General features: G+C 38.1%; 1 protein-coding gene across 4 annotated transcripts in view; it reads right to left on the reverse strand.

The window, feature by feature from the left end:
- The window catches only part of WWC3 (WWC family member 3), a 105901-nt gene that overhangs the window by 48439 nt on the left and 38477 nt on the right, over positions 1-18985 (reverse strand). For all 4 annotated transcript variants that reach the window (XM_076357755.1, XM_076357785.1, XM_076357775.1 and 1 more), the window contains exons 2-6: positions 18855-18964; positions 13850-14053; positions 10678-10754; positions 8168-8247; positions 1740-1869 (exon numbers count right to left, since the gene is read on the reverse strand). In XM_076357755.1, coding sequence (XP_076213870.1) covers positions 1740-1869; positions 8168-8247; positions 10678-10754; positions 13850-14053; positions 18855-18964 — 601 coding nt within the window. The remainder of the gene's footprint in view (positions 1-1739; positions 1870-8167; positions 8248-10677; positions 10755-13849; positions 14054-18854; positions 18965-18985) is intronic.

An 18985-nucleotide genomic window follows, 5' to 3' on the forward strand; every position in this document is an offset into this window, starting at 1 on the left:
TGGATGCTATCACAACAGATTGTCATTAATTACAAAAATGATACCTCCTAGACTGGTATTTCCTGCATGTCATGCAGACCCATGAAGAAGGATGGCAACACTTTTCATTTTTGCTTCTGTCTTGTACAACCTCTACGTTCTGGTGCTGCCAGCATTGCCCAATCCTTGATGCTAAGCTTGATCCTAGACTTCTAAATACCGTGTTGAGGGAGTTAAAGAAACTGCAAGTGCACTTAAAGTTGGTTTAACAGTTATGATTTTCAAGGCATCTCAATGTTTACAGCTGGGTTTAGTGTCACTGAGGACTGAAAACGTAAGGAAAAGCGGGGGGGGGGGGGGGGGGGGGGAGAATTCTAGTGGGGGAGTCAAAACAAGGCCAGTAGTTAAGCTGCTCCAAGATCTCACACACAAGTCTTTAAATTACCAGTTAGTTTCCTAAAACATGCGTCACTGCATCCATGAAGAACTGCCTTTCTAATCATTTCTTGCTAGCCAGGCATGTGGAAGACTGAGAATCACTTTAAAACTTGGCCAACACAAAATATCAAATATGTCAAAAGTTGCCAAGGCAGAAACTTTTCATAGTGACTTAAGTGTTCTGTCTACTTGAACAAGGATTTGTGGTCCATCAGCTGACCTTTGGGTAATGCTTTAGAGACTGAATAATTGTATGACTATAGAAATTCATTCTATGTACCCATATCATTTAACAATTAAAAAAAAAATACCAGCAAAACACTGCTGCAGAGAAAACTGAAAGAAAATGTTTGAATGGCAACACTAATTTAGTATGGTCCCAAAAATTTAGGTAATAAAGATGCTTTCTTCCATATAGCAGTTTGAAGACTAGGTGAAGAGAATTGTTCTTGTCACCCCTCTATATCTGCAGCATATTTGGACAAGTCTATACTAAAGTCCCTGTGGTGGCAGAAGCTCGTCACTCTTTGATCAAGCTCCCATCACGTTAATAACGCAAACAGCAACTGAGAGATCAGACCAGGATGCAGAATCTGTTCAAAAGTTAGATCACTACTCAGGCATGTATCTCCCCTCAATCCTCATGCTCTGATTCATAAAATAATCTAAAGCTTGCATGATGCTTTCTGTATACATTCTATTTAATCATACTCTTTGAGGGTTTTGTGAGAACATTTGAAATTAATGTGTGTCTTGATATGGGTACTTAAGAGGAGAGTTTGGGGCAAAAATAGGAGAACTGCCAAACTGTGGCATGGTGACACAGAGATGCAGTTTTGTGAAATGCTTATAAAAGGAAAAACATGGTAGACAAACTGGTAAACATTTTAGCACATGAATTCTCAGTCCTACTTCATTATAGGTAATACAAGACGACATTAAACAAAATGAAAACCAAATACTGTAAAACTTAAAAGATTTTTTTTTTTTTAAAATGCAGCATAATTACTCCATAGCAGTCTTTGATATAGTCAGCAGCAATGGAAAACTATATTCAATAAAGACATTGATCTAAATGTAAGGATAGTACATTATGTAAGACAAAAATATGAAATACATATGAAGTCTTATGTTCACAGCATAGACAATGTCTACTTACCTATTTCGAGCTGCCTGCTATTGGCAATTATCAAACAGAAAAATCTGTTTAGGCCATCCCACTTCCTTATTTAAACTTGGTAACCCCAATGCAATCACAAACAAGAAAATACAGGTAGGTTATTACTTTTTAGCAGCTCTTTGTTCAGTAGCACATTTTTTACCTGCATAAGGTCCTGCCTTTCTTTTTCACCTGTGCATATAGCTTTCTTTATGGTTCGAAGCTCACTCATTATAGCCTGTGCTTCATCCAGTCTATAATTGGTATGAGCACTTGACATCTTACGGTCAATCCTGTTGAAAAGATTAAGACATATTCAGGAATTTTCACATAATTAGAAAGAGCACAGATGTTTTAAGACCTCTAGTTTATTCATGTACCACTTTATTTCCAGGAAAAAAATGATACTCTACTTGGAATTAATGCAGCGCTCAGTGCCTAGTACACTTTAAAGACAAAAGCAATGCAATTATCTACCCAGGTTCTGCAGAATCAACAAATTTCCTGTTTTTAATGTCCTAATGCAGAGCTTGCTCACAGGCAAGGTCTGTGGGCTATTTCATGCAACAACAATAAAATCAACCTAAAACTAACCTACATGGTAATAACTCAAAAGATGAAGATATTTGCAGTCTAGCTGTCACATTTCCCATGCAGCACTACACACTGCAACATCTCTTTCAGGACTTCTATCTGATTTTGTTTTAGAAGTTTCCAAGAAAGGCATTTCATTTTCTTGGGAAGAAATTTTTAATTCCTAAAATTTTATTGCAAATGCTTTCCTGCTGTTATAGGCATCTTTGAGTATCTTTTCTAGAAGACATCATTGTCCCGCACTAAGGAACATCACATGGGATCATCCCAGAAGATTTCAAATGCAAACTCAGCAAGGAGCAAGAGCACTACCTACTACATCACGCTGAAGTACTACTAACGTTTCCATCTTGACATAAAAATCTCTCATCTTCTCTGAAGTGGGACATCCACCGTCTGAGTTTTCAACTTTTTTTCCAACAGCTCACAATAGTAATGCACAACAGATCAGGACACAGAAGCCTAGTCCAGTGTGTCATCTTGATAATTTGCTTTGATTTATAGATAAAGAACAAGACCAGAGACTCTGCAGAACTTACTAGAAGAACCATTTGGTCCTGGATTTATAACAAATGGCTATGGGATTTTAACAGGCTACCCACAGGAATTAGCAAAAATTGTGTTAAATTCTTATTAAAATATGAAAACCTCAATTTTCCTGTTAATCTAGCATAGAAAGTGTGTATATAGAAAAAAGGTGGTATTTGTAATGGTCTCTACACCAATGCTAAGAATGAACATCTCCAGGAGAAGGTGTCTCTGGTTAATAGAACTAAAGATAAAACATACATCAGTCGTTACATAGGACATCAGTTTATAAAAAGATGTATTAAGAGAGGGTATGCTATACACATATGACAAGACTACTCAAACTCTATTTAAAATATTGAGAATACCTAAAAGTTTCAAGAAAGGTTTTATATTAAGCTAAGAGTGTCAACAACACTCACTCAGCATGTTCTGCCAGTTAAACAAAATCAGTGAAGTTCCACTTGCAGCAGATTACTTGCTTTAAAATTAAAATATTAAAATGAAAAATCAAAAGGCTTGAATGAAAATCCCATGGTTTTATTGTGCAGCTCACAATACTTAGGAAAAAACCCACAGGTTGGGTTTCTACAGTTTTGGTTTGTTTGGTTTTTTTCTGACAGTTCCTGCTTTTGGACAACACAAAATAAGTCTGAACCTCAGCTTTCTACTTAAACAACTTTTCCCCATGTTGCATAAGAAAATACATAAGCCTTTATGATTTTTGGTTCGAGAACCAGAAAGGACTTAAATGTCATGTGGATTAAAGTTGGGGGGTTTTGTTTGGTTGGTTTTGTTTTCCTTTTAAGATGTTTACTTGAGCCTTCACTAATTTTTAGCTAAAATCCTGAAAAGATTAGATAAAACCATGGTAAAACAACTAATCCAATTCACTAAAAGTTTCATGAAAAAGATAACATGTGGTTTTATCTGAAGGTTACATTAATGTTAAGAACGTAGATTCCACCCAAATATTAGACCAGAAAATGCCTCCCTACACAACTGCTCATTATACTGTTTGCCAGGTCCAAGGTGGCATTTCAGGAAAAGGAAATTATTTAATTTCTACCAGATTTTTGTCCAGTTACCCACATATTTGTGTTCCTGGACGTCACTTTGGAGCCCAACTTATGAATTGATATTTGTTTAAGGAAAGAATCAGAAAAGTTTCTACTGCCAGAAATATTTGAGCTTACATCAGTATTGCTGTCAACCCAAACTGACTTAAGCATCTTACAAAATTACTAGCTATTTATTGTGTTAGGGTTTTTTTTTTCCCCTCCTTTCATAAAGCTCTAGTTTTGAAAGCCACAAAGTTAACAGGAATCTTCCATTTTATTAATGGAAAATGGCATGATACAAATACAGATTAGACCTTTGTATGAGTAGAAAGAACATTCAACTAATACCCAAAACTATGAATAAAGTATACATTTTCTGAGGAAGATGTTTCCAGGATATACAGACTACTAATACACTTGCAACAGTTTCAGTCCTATAAGGCAGTTTCCGTGTTCCTCTATTTTCCTCCACGCGCTTTCAAATACGCAAGACTCTTCCCCCCCCCCAAGCCCAGGTCTGTAGTTGAGTTAAAATCTAATTTTAAAGCTTTTGTCAGGTCTCATATCCTCTAAGCTAGTACGTAGCTACAAATTGTTTAGTCAGTCCTAATTCCCCATCTCTCCCAACTTCTCTCAGCGTTCCCTCTGCTCTCACAGCCAACTGGCCGAGTTTTCATTTCCTTTGTTGCTAAACGCCTTCTTCCTCCAAAATTCCTGCCGTTGAGCAGAAGGGTCACTGAAAACACAGGGGAGGAGGAACTGCTCCTCGCTCTCTCATTCCCTGCTGCCTGCCGGGTCAGAGGAAGGGATTCGTTCCAGGAAAGGCTCATCTTTAACCCTGTAACTCTGGACTGCGACAGGATCAGCCGCACCTCGGGGTAAAGGCGCCTGTGGAGGCTGAGGAACACCATTGCGCAGGGTGGGATCTTTGCAGGCTTTAAACAGTGAGCTCTAGAAAGTCTCCAGAGGGCAAAGGCAGACTGGGATGTCCAAAGGCTTATCACAACACTGTCAAATTTGGATGAAACTGTAGAAAATACAGCCCTAACAAAAAACTGCAGCACTACAAAATTTGAAATTCTGACTGTATTGGAGTTGTAGAGCTATTAAAAAACCACTCAATCCTCTCTCTCCCCCCACAAAACCCCACTTTTCTCTAGTTGTTTTGTGGTTTGGGGTTTTTTTTTATTCTCCTCAAAGATGGCTAAGCCATTTTACTAAAATTAAAAAGAACAGAAAACAAAACACAGTCCAAGGCAGACACTGTACGTGGAAAATGTCAATGCAAGAGATTTGCATTTAACAAAGGCATCTGAATCAGACAGCAACATAAAACGCTGGAAATACTGAGCAACCTAACCACCCTCACCATAGAATTTGTCTCTTCTCTGACAGCTATACCCAGCAGAGGTTGCACAGGGAGTCGCACGGCAGCAGGTTCTGATACCTGCTCATAATGCCATTCCGGTCAGACTTTCAAAGCAAACATTCAGCCAGATGTAAAGCCCAAAGTGTGACAGCTCCTAATATTGCTCTTGGCTTGTACTTGAAATAAAGCGAAGAACATGGCTTTAAAACAGCTGAACAGGATGCATGCCATTCTAGTTTGGCAGTTACTTGAAGATTTGACCTAGCACAAGAAGGAAAAAAATTATGCAGACCAAAAATTTAGAAAAGGTAACAAACAGGGGAAATGTCTGAGGTGTAAGAAACTTTAAAAAAAAAAAGGGGGGGGGGGGGGGGAGGGATCCCAGAATTTTTGTTTTAAAGAAGAAGCAATTAGTTTCTTTTCAGACAGTACACTTACTTTGTGGATATGCAAAAAGTAAAATACTTCCGCTTTGGCACTTGACTTGAGTGACCCGTTTCTCCCAACAAATACAAGGAGTAGGGGACAGATCACCCAGGGACAACCTAGAGCACAGTTAGCCTTTTAGCCTGATTTGTCTGCTTACTACATGAGGAGGCTAGAGAAACTTCTCTCTTCAGTTGTTAGACAGTGCAAGTACTGTCCAAATTGGCTCACTTCACACCAGAAGCAAAATACTCAAAAGAAAGCACATATCTTATCAGAAAAGCAATCAAAAAATCACTTAAAAACACAAAACAAAAACAAACCCACAAGCCTCTGGTTCACAAGCGAAGAAGTCACTGCAGAGAGCAGAGCTCAGCAAGGCAGAAACACCGACAGAAATTCACTGCAATCCTGGATAATGCACGGGCAAAACGTTCTCCCCAGCTTCAGCAAGCAACAACAAACGCCACCCAGTGCACCAACGGGACAGAGAGTGACTGTAGCAACAGCAGCAATGAGCAGCACCGAAGCACTGAGTTGTCATGCTTGAACTTTTAAACTAGATGATTAGAGTGACCACTGACTAATCACATGCTGCTTTAAAATAATTCCTCTCTTGAATGTCTCTCCTATACCCCCATCCTGGAGTATGGGCACCTTCACTTGGGCTAAAATCCAAGACTAACATTTGTATTCTTAATCATGCACAGACTTTACTTTTCAAAAAGTTGCACTACTTTGCTGGACTATCTTAAATGAATTATGTTAATTAAAACAATCTTGAGTTTCAAATGGCCTTCAAATACTTTCATCATCCTAGTCAAGTGGTTAGTCCTTTTACAAAACAATTGAACCTATACCCTTAAAATAACCCCAATAAGCAGGAGAAGGAAAACAAATGAAGTAGAAAGGCAAGGCAATTCTTACTCACTTAAAGAAAATATGATTAAGAATCTTAAGATAAAATTGCTTTTGTTCTGTTACTGCTTACGTATCTAGGCCACCATCCTAAAACATTGGCTGTACTTAAAGTATTACTTAAAATATTTGCTGTTTCAATATATTGAGTGCTTTATTTTACTAATTTTCAGTCAATATCATACATTAACAATTCCCCTACCTGTAAATGCTTCGTGTAGTCAATAAAAATATGTTTATGCCTGAAAACGATTACATTATATCTGCCAACGAAGGATTTTGCTTGAACAAGTTTTCTTCTCTGAAGCTTTTAAAATGCATTATAAAACAAAAGAACCTTGTAAGCTTAAAAAAAACCAAACCCAAAACCAAAAACCAAAATGAAGTGCATGGGCTACTCCCTCTCCTTTAAAAGTAAAATCTGAGTATCTCCCTTTATATCATTTTGTTAACATAATACCAATCAAAACCAAAGTTGGAAAATAAGTGACCTAATTGCTCTGGGATCCCTGGAACTTTGCCAGGATTCCTGAAGCAGAAGTGTGCGCCCATGCTTTGTAGCACCAACGCAATAAATCCAAAGCTTCAAAATATTTCCACAGATACTGTACTTATGCTGCAAAACGCATTAGACATGCAACAGTTCCAACATTTTCAGGAAGCGCCTGCATTAGGCAGTTCGTTCACATGCAAGCTGGAAAAATGGCCAAGATTTCTAAATGCATGGCCGCATGTCCAAGGCAAATCCAAGAGCTGTTCAACGTATGGTCTAGCTTCTGGCCTTGTTGAACAGATCTGGAAGTCGCAATAACCTGCGTTCACCTGCCACCTTTTCCATGGCCTGGCAACCTCTCTCCCTATCCTACTGGGCATCCTGCATATGTGCTACGTGTGTAGGTGACTAAGCAGCGCACAGATGGAAGTCACTCAGTTCCCATCTGATGGCCTGCAGGAAGAGTGGCAGGGAGAGGGTCACCACAACAGTTCACAACCTTTGCCACCACTGAGCACAAAGGAAACTGAGCACAGGCTGCCTAATAGCCCTGGGAGCAGTGGCAAATTGCCCCGAGCTACCTTTCCTCACAGGGAGGAGACAAGGAGTCACATCTACACGCACTCATTCTGCACACACGCAACAAAATCCAAGGTCTCACAGACCATCAGATTTACAGTGCACACACAAATCATCTATACTGTGCAAGATGAGACAGCCTGACCACCAGGTAAAAGGAAGCAGCAGTGCTGTGGTGTACAGCCTCGCCTCCCTCCCAGGAGAAGTACTGTGCCCAGCCAGAAAGCCTCGGTACTGTTCACAGGAAAACTACTCCACTGCATGGTGCTTCTGGCTGCGCTCCAGGTGGTAGGTATCTCCAGAAATGTTTGGAAAATATTTTTTAAAAAAAATCTAATTCCACCTCAACAACATTTTCAGGAAGAGTTAAAGAACAGGGCCTATAAAACTTTTTGCATGTGGATCTATGAAATCACCATTCCAATCAATTCTGTCCAACCCTTCTTCCATCATTTCACACTGTTCTCACCACGCACCACTATCATAGCAGAAACTCTGAAGCAAAGCAATTAAAAGGTTTCTGCCTTGGTTTTTTTTTGGCAACGGTTTTCTAAGAAATCCATTCCAAGGTGAATAAAGTAAAGAGAAAAAAAAAAATATCATCCCACAAACTCTTAACTTACTCTTGCAGAGTTTCCACTCCTTTTTCCTTATATTGCAGCTCCTGTTTCATCTGTGCCAATTCTCGTTTTAGCCTAGAAAGCTGAATATAACAAAATAATTTAAAGTAATAATATGTAACAAACTTTTGTAATAAAAATAATCGTTTTTCAAATACAAAATCTTAAGTTACTTTAAAAAATTGGAAGTGATAATCTAAGTTCTCTTTTTTTGCCTTAAAATTTGCATTAAAATAACAGAAGAGTTTCTGAAATATCATAAGACCCAATCAAACAGCAGTCACAACATTCAGCTTTCAAAGTACCAATTTCCTCATCTATTCTATTAGTTTTCTATCTCCAATAGCTTATGCTAAGAGCTAGCGAGTTTCAATCCATATGATTTTTCTTCTCCCCTTGTAGCAGACAGACACCTCTCAACTGTCTTCAACTCTTTAGTCAACTTAAAAAAAGACTGAACATTCAGTGCTGTTAATTTTTCAATCTGGGAAAACAAAATCACTGGCAACAGAACTGGCCTCTCTCCCAGAAAAGGCAGCATGATTTTCTACAGTTATTTTCATATTGTCCTGCCCTCTCAATCCCCCTGTCAATTACCTTGATCAAACTAGCGAGCATATATCAAAAGTGACAAAGCAGCAATGTCTCCATAAACATATTTTTGTGCTCTTACGAAAAGTTACCTGAGTAGGTTAGGCACACCTTAGAAGAGCGCTATCAGCACCAAGAATGATCTGCAAAGAAATAGCTTCTTGCCCTCCAAAGCTGATAGATACCTGAGGGCAACGGCGGGAGGAAGGTTCAAGGGACTACAGACAAATGGGGGGAATGGAGGTGTTTCAGTGTGTGGTGGTGAGGCGTAAGACTGAACTGAGAGTCCAAAGAGGGGCAGGTATGGAAGAATAAAGCTCTCTTCTCAAGCTATCAAACTTGGTACTTTTTCTAAAATTTACCCAGAGAGCTCTTGATTTTCACATGTACGTCAATAAATGACAAATAAAATAAATGACAAAACTATTACTAAAAAAGAGTAAAAGAAAATGCCTACATATCCAGGCATAGATTAATTTTTTCAGCTCTACTCCAAGAGTAAGGGGCTTCACAGTGGTTCCGGGGATGCAAACCAGGACTGCCAGAGTCATGCCATCCTGCGTGGCCCTCCCTTCCCCATGTGTTCTTGCCCTTTCCTCAAAACTCATCACAGCAGCCCCCAAAAAACTCCTATACCCTCACGAACTCTTTCAACACTCACCAAAAGTAAAAATGAAAAAATGCATCATGTACAAAAACACTTTATAGTGCATATTTTATTCTATTACCTGTAACAACTCAATGCCTATGCACATGTTCAGTTGAACAGGTTATCCTATGCACTTAGGAGATCATTTTGTTTTAAGATGCATGAACAGAGAAAAATAGTCATATAAGTGAAGACTTTGTTTATTTTCTTTAAATATTATTTAAATAAATAAGGCTTATTTTCTTGTTTAGAATATGCTGACATTTAGAGTATGTAAAACAAGCAAACACTAGTCAGCATGTAGTAAACATATACAAATAGAATAAATGCCTTTGAAGGGTGGTGAACGGGATTTATTTTCAGAGGCACTCATGTGAAAAGTGGCCACTACAACAAAAATGGAACGCTATCCTGCAAAGATAAGTATTTTTTATTTATTTTGTGAGCTGAGTGCCTGGCATGCTAAATCCCATTTTATCCATTAATAAAAAGAAACATACAATTTAGAACTAGGTTCTAGAGCTTAATATTATAAACTGCTTTTTATAATTGTTTATGACTGCTGTATCAATTTGCTTGAAACCAACGTGCAGACTTTAACTCTTTGCTAAAGCAGTGTGGGAGAAATTCAAAAAGTCAACTACGCTTCCTTCAGCAAAGACAGTAACAAAAGCATGATTCTAGTTTTTTAAAAAAAAAAAAAAAAAAAAAAAAGGGAGCATTTTTATTACAGAACTGCCTAACGCTGTCAGAATGCTTGAACTCCCCTCATAGAGGAACTCTGGCCAAATCAGCTAAAAAGTTCTATTTGGCCAACGTGTCTACTGAATTGTGAACAGATTTCCAAATAAATGGCTAAATCTAGAGTTCAATGACATCCATGGAAACCCACCGAAAATGGGTAAATGGGAAAATATGAAGACAGTGGGTTTGAACTGCACTTAATCAAGAGAGAATTTGGCTGCAGAGTATTTACTACTTGTGGCAGTTCGCACAGAGAAAGCAATTTCTGAAAGCCTGGCTGAATTTGTCTCTGACATCCGTGACAAAAATCTTTACGCTTGTAACAGGGAAAAAAGCATTACTTTGCAAGTCACTCATAATATAGACTCGTTTTAACAGAACAATAGGTCAGAATAGAAAAGCATTTTTTAATAGTTCCAAAAATGCATGCAACACCCAGTGTAAATGTAAGGTAAAAGAAAACCACATAGTCCCCCTCCCTTCTCCATGCCTAATTCGTAGTTTTACAAAATGAAAAAAGACTACTCACTCTGTCACGACGGCTGGCTATTTCTGCTTTAATCTGGTATGGGTCATACTTGGTATTAGTTGAAAATCCAGAGAATGCTAAACAGATGGAAAACAGTATTTTACTTTTTTTTTTCTTCTTTAACACACTTGTTAAGATGTGGCACTATTTAATAGACCATTGCATTCATTCTTTGTGTTACAAGTCACTAAGTTTTAAAATAATCCTCTGTGCTAAAGTACAACTGAAGAATTATCTTTGGCCTGTCTGAATTTTTTTTGTCCTGAACAACAACAAAAATTGTATATAGCAGCACTGCATGCGTATTGCCTAAAAGCAACTGGTTTCCACGACAGGATGGTGACATTTACTGATGCAAGCCATTTCTGTAACATTAACAATTGCTAACTGCTTCCTAGGTATGTTGACATAAGAGTATGATAGGGACTAAAGTAACAAAACTAATGTCAGAACAAAATTCAATCAGCTACGGAGAGAAGTTGCCTCCTAAAGCAACAGTGTAGGGGACCAACACACAGATCAACCTCTGGCAAGCGAGCTCTTAACACAGCCTATCTAGAGTCAGGCAATGATTTCAAGCTGTGGCATTACAACCTAAAGCCTAGACAGATGAAGTAAAGGTCCTAGAGGATAGGCTGAGTAAAACCATGATTTATTGAGTGAGCCATTCACAGCAACACTGGTCCACTGAAAAATGCCTGGTATGCGAGCGGATGGGGTTGTGCTGTTAGACCCACCATCCTTTTGTAGAGCTGAAGGCTGCTGCTTTGAAACCCATATCCGTGTCTACGTTTCGCTGAGCCTTTCGACTCTCAAAAGAATACTGCAATGCCAAGGTCATGTCAAGCGTGCAGGAACTTGCCAAAATGAGTAGTCATGCCTGGACTAATTCTCTAAATCCAGGATTTTCTATGGATTTTTTTTTTTTTTTTTTTTAAACAGTGCTGATCACAACTGAGTCACAAAACTGCTGCATGGGCACCTCCCTGCCAACCCACAACCGCTGAGCTCACACCACCTCCCACTCATGAGCACACAACACTGAGTCAATGGCAGCACCCACAAGCAAAGCGGAGGAAAACAGTGTGAACTTTCAGTTCTTTTAATGCAACACATTGAAACAAGTGGTGGTGGAGGCAGGAACATTCACAGTATAAGCACCCAACTTTGGCCATCTAATTGCACTTGAATTAGGAGCCTAAGATTTCTGTACAATAAATGGAGAAGCAAGCATCCCAGAGTGGAGTGGAGAAGTCAAATTAAGAAAAACAAGTGGAGAAGCCTTGAGGAATCTTGAGTTGACAGCATGATTAATCCCCTAAGGGATTTTTTTTTTTTTTTTTTTAAATATATCATTGGACTAATCAGCCCATCCCATTTTCTCAAAACAGATGCATATGACCTTAAACCAGCATAAAATATATTAACACATCTGTAGAAAATTAAAATATTTTTTCACCTCAAAACAAGTTTTTATTTAAATGACTTTACAGTATCTCATTATCAATTCCACAGATATACCTACAAAAAAACCTATCAGAAGATCGAGAAACATGAAAGTCAATTGACATAGCATTTGCATTCATGCTACAGACAACCTCCAATTTTGTCACTTTCAGTCATATTTTGTTGCTGTTTTAAGCAACGTGTTTTTCCAAGAGTTTTAAAAGTATGAAAAACAGGTTATATTTTTCTAGTATACAACCATCTTCAACAGAAGTTTCTTTCTGTATATTCACCTGAAGTAATTCAACAAAATATCCCACAGAACTATTGCAAATTTTCAAAAACCAAAACCCAAGCTCCTAGAAAAGTACTGTAACAAATGTATATTTAGATTTTATAATTAAAAAAAAATACTGATGAGACTATCTTTTACCCTATTCCAAGTCTTTAAACAGTAAACACACTTTAAACAAAAATTTCTTTTTTAAAATTTCTTTCTTAAGGAAAAAAAAAATTAATCTTTCTTAATAATTCTTAAGAAACTTGAACATAACAGGGAGAAATAAGACTAGTCACAACTGTTCAGTTATGTCACAAACTAAATCACAGAATACATATATTTAAAACTAAACAAAAAGATGAGATAATCCCAGTTCAACAGTAAAAGAACACTTGGTCAAGACCATCTGGGACACCTCAGCCCTAGAAAACATCTTTTATTCAGGATTTTGGCATACATATGAATTACCTTGGATTAATAAATACCACTGGATCAGTAGCTAAACACTTCTATCCAGATGCCTGCTTTAAGCCCCCTCCACAGTAAGGTTTCTTGAACATCTTCAGAAAGGGCTAAGCAGAGCTTCCCATGCTTATCAAGTACTTGGCATTTACCAGCAAATCCTGCAGTTAAAAAATGGCTATAATTTTGGCCGCTTTTCAGCGGCCACTGAAAAGCCACCAGTGCAGTGAAACTCCACTACGTTTCCACGTGGCTGGTGGGTATATCCATTTGATACACTTTGAACTAGACTGTTTTGACTCTTCAGCAAAGACACCTTTTCCTGTTGCACCAGCCAACAGCCATGACAGTGGTGCAACAACTTCAGATTTCAGAAAAAGTGTATCATCTACTCCAAGCTACCAGAGACATCTGAAGAATGAAAAGGGCAGGAAATCAAGGCTCTACGACCCACACCACCAGCATTAGGATCAGAGGCTGGCATTGAAGAACGAGGTGCACTAATGAAACACCACTTCCGACTTCGTGGTCAGAGGTACTCTTGACCACAACACCTTGTCCCTCACTCTTTATAAACCCAATAAACCGAGCACAGATCCGCAGAAGGCTTCCCCTAAGCTGACTGTTCACCCCCATGTCAAGGGTGGAATAATCTATGAATTTAGGAGTGCAAGTAAGTGGCTGGTCAAACAACATTCAGTCTTGTCTTTGCTGCTTTGCATGAAGTATCACTACAGCTGGCTCCGAGATGGCTAGAGATGCTACCTGGGATATATCCCTGTTTAATGTTAAAAAGGCATATTCTAATAGACCTAACAGGAAATGGAAGTCCCTGAATAGCAGAGTCAAAGGATAGTGCCTCACTTCTGTAGTCAGGATCTTCATACAGAGGAGAACCGGGTGATGGAAACACTTCACACTATTTCTTACACCCTGTGTTGTGAGAGGCAGGTGGGTAAATCAAGGAAAGACTAGTAAACTCACAGCTGGCATAAGAACGGCTGTCATCCTCACACATTTTGTGCAATTGTTGATATTCTTCTTGGGCTAGTTCAAAACGCTGCTGCTTTATTTGGTAAATCTCTTTCTTGGCATTGAGTGCCTCCTGGGCAACTATTAAGTATTCCTTTAGCATGCGTTCCTGCTCCCTTCTCCATTGCTCCCTGGGGTCCTCAATTTGTGTGAGCTCTAAGGAGAAAAGCATAAAAAAAAAAAAATTTGTAAGACACTTTATCCCACAAAGTACAAATTATTTTGTTAAGGTCTGTTCTCAACTAGCACACCTAACACTACAGCACTCGAAATCAGTCCAGCCTGGACGAGAAGAAGGAAGGATGCAGAGTGGAAGAACAGGAAAAGCCTTTTCAAATATAAAAGGCATTTAAATTTGATTCTTTTCTTTACAAACTAGAGCAAACCCAGAGAAAATAGTGTTTTGGCTCTAACCTTCCCTCGTAGCCAACTTGAAAATTCTGAGAACTACCTAAAAACCCAGAACCATGTAGGAGAGTGAAAGGTATCTCAATGCTTAACCCATAACTCTATAAATGGTTGGAACAACCTTAAGATACTATATACAGCTTCACAACTATAACATCCTGAAAGGTCAGTGACTACAAATGTGTAATTAAGAAGAATAAGTTCATTCAACAGAAAAGGTAGCATTTTAATCTCAAATCCATAAAAGCATTTAAATTGCTGCTTCTTTTGTCTTAAGAAACAGCACTCTCATGCTTCCCCTTTCCAGGGTTTAGAACAGTTCATATTCAATCACAAATCAAAAATAGGTTTCCAGTGCAAAATCTTTCCCATATATAATGATTTTCAAAGTTATTACCGTACAGCAATGTCTTTGCAGTTGCAAAGACACGTGAGGAGGACACAGGCATTAAAATCCTAAAAAATTATTGGTTCATTTGTTTTCTTTTTGTGGTGATGCTCAAGCTAGCAAATATGTTTTACATGAAGATGTCCATGTAAAGTCTCGTGTTTAAGTGAATGTTAATTTCTGATGATTGAGGCTCTACTGGTAAGAAGTTGCTGCAGATGCAGTATCAGTGTTCAAAGTAGTGGCAGAACCCGCAGCACAGTCAGGAGGTAAGCACCTCGTCATTTTTTCCAAACTCTTTCTCACAAGAGATGAAAGCCAGTTATGTTTTATATTAATCTTGTGTACATAATTCAGTATATTGGTGTCAGTGATGAAATAAGAAACTATGAAAGATTGAGCTCAACACATTAAGAACTCTAATGGCGTCAAGGTCATGCTAGCAGCTCTACCATTTGAGAGCCATCTGAAAAATACATAAACAAAAACACGAAGCTCATCTATGAACAGTACTTCCAACAGATTTGTATATTAGGTTCCTAATAACCTTTTCTCTCAACAGCTGTAACTTTTCTCTCTCCACAACTCCTCACATTGCAACAGTATAAAGATCGTGCCTATAGTTCCGCAATTTCTCCCCACAGCCCAGGGACCCTCGATCCCCAGCAGCACCTTCTGGCTCCAGTGCCCCCAAACTACCTCTGCAGCCCAGGACAGGATGTGCTGTGGCTTGTTCCAGTCTCCATAAATCCTTCTCTGCATGGAGGGCAAGCAGAAGAAAACAGAGTTCACGCTGCAGCCCATCCTTTACTGAGGGCATGATAATTTGCAATGCTCTCTCATCTGTCCCTAAGTATTCCTGAAACCTGTGTAAATTTAATATTCCTAAACTTGCTAATTCCCTATGGAAACTATGCAGAAATTAATAAATATTTACGAGACAGAAAAGCTGGATCCTAGTAAGTGTCTCTTTTTTAATGGGAAATTAATAGTTCTAATCTCAATAAACAGCCAAGGGTAAAATGTTACATTGTATCACACATTAAGCTTCTGAGGTCCTATACTACAGGGCACTGCATCTCTTATCAAATTATTTCAGAAGCCATCTCAAAAGCTAGCAGCATTCTTCTGAGACAGAAAACTTCTTCAGTGCAGTAGTGACATTCTCTTCTGTTTTATACAGTACTGAGGCTTCACTTTGCCCTGGATTTCTACACCAGTTTGCCATGTAACAACAAAACTAAAGCTACATTGTATGATAAAATTCATTTCCTTCATTTCTTTATAACCAATTTAAAAAAAAAAAAAATTACTACAGTAATTCAAGAACAGCCTCAGACAAATGCAGAGAATATATTATTCCCTCACTGGGGAATGCCCAACTGGTTAAAGGAGACTTCAAAGGCTCCCAAGACTCTGAGGAGGAGGGAAAGGAATTCTGCGGTTGGCAGCCGCCAAGGTTTTTAAGCAATGGTTGGACAAGTGCCAAGAGCAGCTTAGTAAGGGTGTCAACAAAGCACTGAATTTGCAGAACAAGATGGAGATCAGGGTTGGAAGCACCATTGAGATTTACAGAAGATTCCTCTGTTCCTGGGGTTTTTCAATATAAATGGAAAGTTATTGCCTAGAAATCTTTTTATTACTTTCTGGGTAAACAAACATAGCAAGAGGCTTGGAAAAATCAGATCTATTACTGTTTTCTTTTAAAAGGTGGAAGGGCAAAATGCTTGAGACAGTGCACAAAGCGCGAGAGGTCCCTGGTAAGCATAACTTTAGAAGACTCTCTTTGAATTATCCCTTGCATTTTCTCACAGTATTTCTTGAAACCAAAGCACTTCTGTTTTGTCAATTAACACAGAACTCCAATGCTGTATAAAGCATTTAACCCAGTCAGCCACAAAAGGCAGTCTGAATGTTTTCACGTGGAAGTTGCCGTTCCAAGTATTTTAGACATAGTTCAGAATACAATTTAAGGGACTCATTTCAGGAAAGTATTTCTTCAGTTCCTACAGCATCTCTGCCACTTGCCTGACACCATCTCATGACGCACACGATTGTCTACTCATTAGTTCTCACTTCTACAAAGGAGGTTAATGCAGTCTTGATTGGTACCTTTGTTGTCCACGGTTTAAAACTGGACCGAGTATCCTACTAATTTTTGAATAATGATTATCCAGCTATAATATCAACTCTGTCTTCCCTCTGAATATAAATCTTGCTTGTATACGCAAGCACTGTATTAGCCTAAGGGTGACAAACCCATTTTGCTGTGACGGTTGAATTACCATTTAGGATAATATCTGTGGGCTGCAAGTAATTAGTTATCATGAAAGAGACAAATTTTGCAACCTTGTTAATTGCAGAATGATTCCTTTCACTCAGTTCAGCACTGGCCCTATGAAGTTTCTAGCCTTCTGTTCATATATTACCTTTATTTAATTCCTAATATGATTAGCTTTACTTTCCCAGACCCATTTACATTAATCTCTTTCTGTGTCTTCCCATTGAGCATTTGGGAATTCAATTTCTCTCTGCAAAGACTCTCTTCTGCAGTTTTTGCTCTCAATTGCACAGAAAAAAATGCAAGCCAGATCTGACATGCCTACAACGATTAATATCCTTTCCGTAAGTTCAAACTTGATGCCTGTGGTAAAGCAGCTAATAACAAAGTCTGAAAAGCAAAAGGAAGTGATCTCTTTTGCATGCGATGGTGATTGTTATTCCTATCAAAGATGCCTATCGATAGGATGCTTTAGTAGCTTTTTTAGTCACAGCATTGCAATAGGAGTTTATGTTATCTATAGGGACTCCTAAAGCCTTTTACAAAGTTCAAGAAAAAAGTTCAAGAAGAGTTGCCAATATCCTCGTTGGTATTTTTTTTAATATGTGCATTCACGCACATGTACATCTGTTGGTGCAAGTGCACTCCATTACTGTACTCCGATGTAAACTTCACTTCTTATTAAACTTCAATATTAACTAAAGTTAACGTGACAGTTTAAACAGCAATCATTAAGCCACTACTTCTTTTAAACAGAGTTATTGTAAGAATTACCTAACAGTCTGTATTTATTGCCATTCAATTGTCTTGGCTATCTATCCTTGTGATCAGTGCATTAACAGCTCTTTAAAGGTTATTATTTAATTTGTGATCTTTGTTAATTTCACAACAAGTAAGTGCCTGTGTGGGTCAAACAATATCATGGGAACATTTGTTATTCTATTGGGTTTTTTTTTAAATAAGAAATTGTGAAACCACAATACACAAGTAATTCCAATGATGGCAGGAAGCCAAAAACTATTTCTACACTTCTATTTTTTAATTGACTGGATTTCAAGTAGATAGTATTGAGGTTGTTTTTGCAGATTATACTGTTTACCATTGCTGTGATAGCCCATATAACTACTTTCTTCTTTTCTCCCTCCGTGCCAACTGCCAATTCCCACAATATTGAAAGCATTCACTCATTGGTGATAAGAAGCTTAATGATAGCAGCACAACAGTAACAGCAGCAGTAGTACAAAGCTGTAAAGACAAGACATTTTTTTAAAAGTAGAACTGGCAAACGTGCCAGACAGTGGCAATACAAAGCTCAGCAATAGCCCAAAAGGGAAAATGTTGGAAATTTCTCCCTCTTAGTTTCCAAAAGGGACATCTGTTGTCTTTTTGAGAGCATTTTGTACTGTATTAAAGCATAAAGCATACATTGCTTAAGATAGGATGAGATTATTGTATTTCATAGTGCTTCTAACTAAAAATCAGCACATTTCTCTCAATGTATTTTGTTTTTCAATATAGAAGAGTGAACTATGAACGACTGGAAAAATACGAAATACAGGAGTAGAGCACAAAAATCTTCTTAATTGACATATGACAAAAAGCAACAACATTACTGATACTCCACAGTATGACAAAGGAAAACAAAATAGTCTTATACACTATAAGTCAATCATAGGTTGTAAAATTCTTTACAAATGGAAGAGGGATTGTGCCCCTATTTGAAAGATGAGAAAACAGATACTGCAAGTATACTGCAAATGTACTTGCATACATCTTCTCACTGTAGCATGAGGTGCATAAATGGTATCAGAAACAAAGTTAATGCCATCAGTTAACATCAGCTTGCTAGGATTCCTAAACATAATCATACATCTACTCACGATTTATGTGGTCCATATAATAAACTCCAATCTGTTGATCGTAAACAGTTTCCCATCCTAAAGGGAGCTCATCACCGACACAGTCAGCAAATGTCAATGGCTTTGTAATCCTGTAAAAAATAAAAATAACA

Source organism: Aptenodytes patagonicus, chromosome 1 (assembly GCF_965638725.1).
Source record: "Aptenodytes patagonicus chromosome 1, bAptPat1.pri.cur, whole genome shotgun sequence".
In the NCBI taxonomy this organism is placed as follows: Eukaryota; Metazoa; Chordata; class Aves; order Sphenisciformes; family Spheniscidae; genus Aptenodytes; species Aptenodytes patagonicus.